Below are 2,690 nucleotides of genomic sequence, written 5' to 3'. Positions count from 1 at the left end.
ATGAAACAACAAAAAATAAAAATACTTGGACTCAGTGAAACAAGATTGAAAGGGAAAGATACTTTCAGAACAGCTGATAATAATTTGCTTATTTACTCGGGGAAGGAGGATGGAGATGGATACTGCCATGGTGTTGGTGTTTTGTTGGAAAGGAATACTTCGAACAGTCTTATGGGATATCTCCCAGTAAATGACAGAGTTTTAATGATAAGAATCAAAGCAAAGCCTTGCAACATCACAATTATACAAATATATGCACCGACTACATCAGCAGAAAATTCTGTTATCGAAGAATTTTATGATTCATTACAAGATACAATGGACAAAATTCCAAAAAGAGATATTTTAGTAGTGATGGGAGACACAAATTCAAAAATAGGAAAAGTTAATTGTGCATCAAGTACACATGGAATCCATGGACTTGGTCAACAGAATGCACAAGGAGAACAACTAATAGAGTTTTGTGTAAACAACAAGCTTGTAGTAACAAACACAACATTTGCACAGCATCCTCGTCGACTGTATACCTGGACATCACCCGGTGGAAAAACACGAAATCAAATTGATTATATCATGATCTCACAAAAATGGAGAAGCAGCATTAAAAAAGTAAAAACCTATCCGGGAGCTGACTGTGGTACCGACCACCAACTGCTAAAAGCAACATTAAAGCTTCGGCTACAAAAAAAGACACACTCTTTGCCCCCACTTCTATTCGATTATGACAATATGACAGAAGATTATTCCATTGAAACAAGTAACAAGTTTGAGGTGTTATTAGGTATAGACGTAGAATCATCACCTCAGGAGCTTTGGAATAACACAAAGGAAGCCATTTTAAAATCAGCCAAAAGCACATTACCAATGAAAAACAGGAAACGAAACAACTGGATTAAAGAAGAGACATTAATGAAAATAAAACAACGGAAAAAAATTGAAAGCAAAAATTTCCCATTCAGAAGAGGCCAGACAAGAGTACGCTCAGCTCAATAGGGAGGTACAAAAGGCCATGAGAAAAGACAAACGAGACAATATAGAACAACAATGTTGTAAAATCGAAAAACACGCATCAAATAACTCATGTCGTGATTTATACCAAGCGGTAAAAAGCATAACCAATAAGTTCAAACCAAAGCTAGACAACATAAAAAGTAAAGATTTGTGGCAGAAAGAGGAGGTAAAAAAAAGATGGAAAGAATATTGCGAAGAATTATACAAAGAAAAAGATCCGATCGATAATGTACAAACAAATCCAATTACACAATGCAAAGATGAAAATGATACAGAGCCACGACCACTGCTAAGTGAAGTAGAAAATGCTTTAAATACTATTAAAAACAAAAAAAAGTCCCGGATCTGATGATATACCCATCGAACTATTGAAATATATTGGAGAAAAATGCAGTGAGAACAGTTCATAAACTTTGTATCAGAATATGGGAAACCAACATTTGGCCAGATGATTGGGTAAAGTCAATATTTGTCTCATTACCAAAAAAAGGCCATATAACGGAATGCAGCAACAACCGAACAATTGCTTTAATTAGTCATGCCAGCAAGGTAATGTTAACAATAATTAAAAAAAGACTAGAAAACAAAATTGAACACGAATTAGCTCCTGAACAGGCTGGTTATAGACCCCGCAAAAGGAACAAAAGACGCAATATTCAATCTTAAAATGCTGATAGAGAAACGAAGAGAACGGAACCTTTCAACTCATTTATGTTTTCAAGACTATCGAAAGGCTTATGAGTCAGTGAAGCACCAACAATTGTGGACAATTCTGAAAGGTTGTGGCTTTCCTACACATCTGATCAATTTAATCCGAAGCCTGTATAGTGTATACTGCTCAAAAAGCAGCAGTAAGAACTGTAAGTGGCCTCACCGAGTGGTTTTCCATTGGAAAAGGTGTCAGACAGGGATGCATATTGTCACCATATCTTTTCAATCTTTATACTGAACACATAATGAGAAAAGTTTTGGAAAATTTTGATGGCTGAGTGAAAATTGGAGGAAAAGTGGTAACCAACTTTCGATATGCTGACGACATAGTGTTGGTCGGTGGAAGTGTAACGGAACTGCAAGAACTTTTGAATAGGATCAAGTCGAGAAGTGAAGAATATGGTTTGCAATTACATCCTACAAAAACAAAAGTGATGGCCGTAAGTAAAAAAGATGAAATTTGTCCAAGCTTATACATTGGTGATAATGTTGTTGAAAGTGTAAGTAATTTCTGCTATCTTGGCAGTGTCATAACTGACACTTATGATGATAGCGCGGAAATTAGAAGGCGAATTGCTATGGCAAAAACAGCTGTGACATCACTTACAACGGTGTGGAAACAGAGATCAATTGGTAAAAACACAAAATTAAGATTGCTGCGTACGGTACTCTCGTTTTTCCAATTGCCACATATGGATGTGAAATTTGGACATGCAAAAAACGTGACATTAAAGAGTTAAAAAGTTTTGAAATGTGGTGTCACAGAAGGCTATTACGTATCAGCTGGATGGAAAGAAAAACAAATGAATTTGTTTCCCAACAAATAAACGATAAATGGAGTCTGATAAACAACATTAACCTTAGAAAATTGAGATATTTCGGACACATTGCAAGAAGCAACTCGTTGGAAAATTCAATGTTAACTGGGATGGTGCAAGGCAAACGAACAAAGGGACGACAAAAAATGA

General features: G+C 35.9%; 1 protein-coding gene across 1 annotated transcript; it reads left to right on the top strand.

Annotated features, from left to right (window-relative positions):
* Nucleotides 1-993, top strand: LOC145764278 (protein CFDP2-like). Its single transcript, XM_082575899.1, has one exon. The coding sequence runs from the start codon at nucleotides 1-3 to the stop codon at nucleotides 991-993; it is 993 nt and encodes a 330-aa protein (XP_082432025.1).
* The last annotated feature ends 1,697 nt before the right edge of the window (nucleotides 994-2,690 follow it).

The sequence above is a fragment of the Aplidium turbinatum genome, chromosome 2 (assembly GCF_918807975.1).
Source record: "Aplidium turbinatum chromosome 2, kaAplTurb1.1, whole genome shotgun sequence".
In the NCBI taxonomy this organism is placed as follows: Eukaryota; Metazoa; Chordata; class Ascidiacea; order Aplousobranchia; family Polyclinidae; genus Aplidium; species Aplidium turbinatum.
The sequence above is the reverse complement of the archived record's forward strand: the minus strand, read 5'-3'. Positions and strand labels throughout refer to the sequence as shown.

What these genes read in the sequence shown, in the direction of transcription:
- LOC145764278 (XM_082575899.1), top strand. Translation starts at nt 1, where the DNA reads ATGAAACAACAAAAAATAAAAATACTTGGACTCAGTGAAACAAGATTG.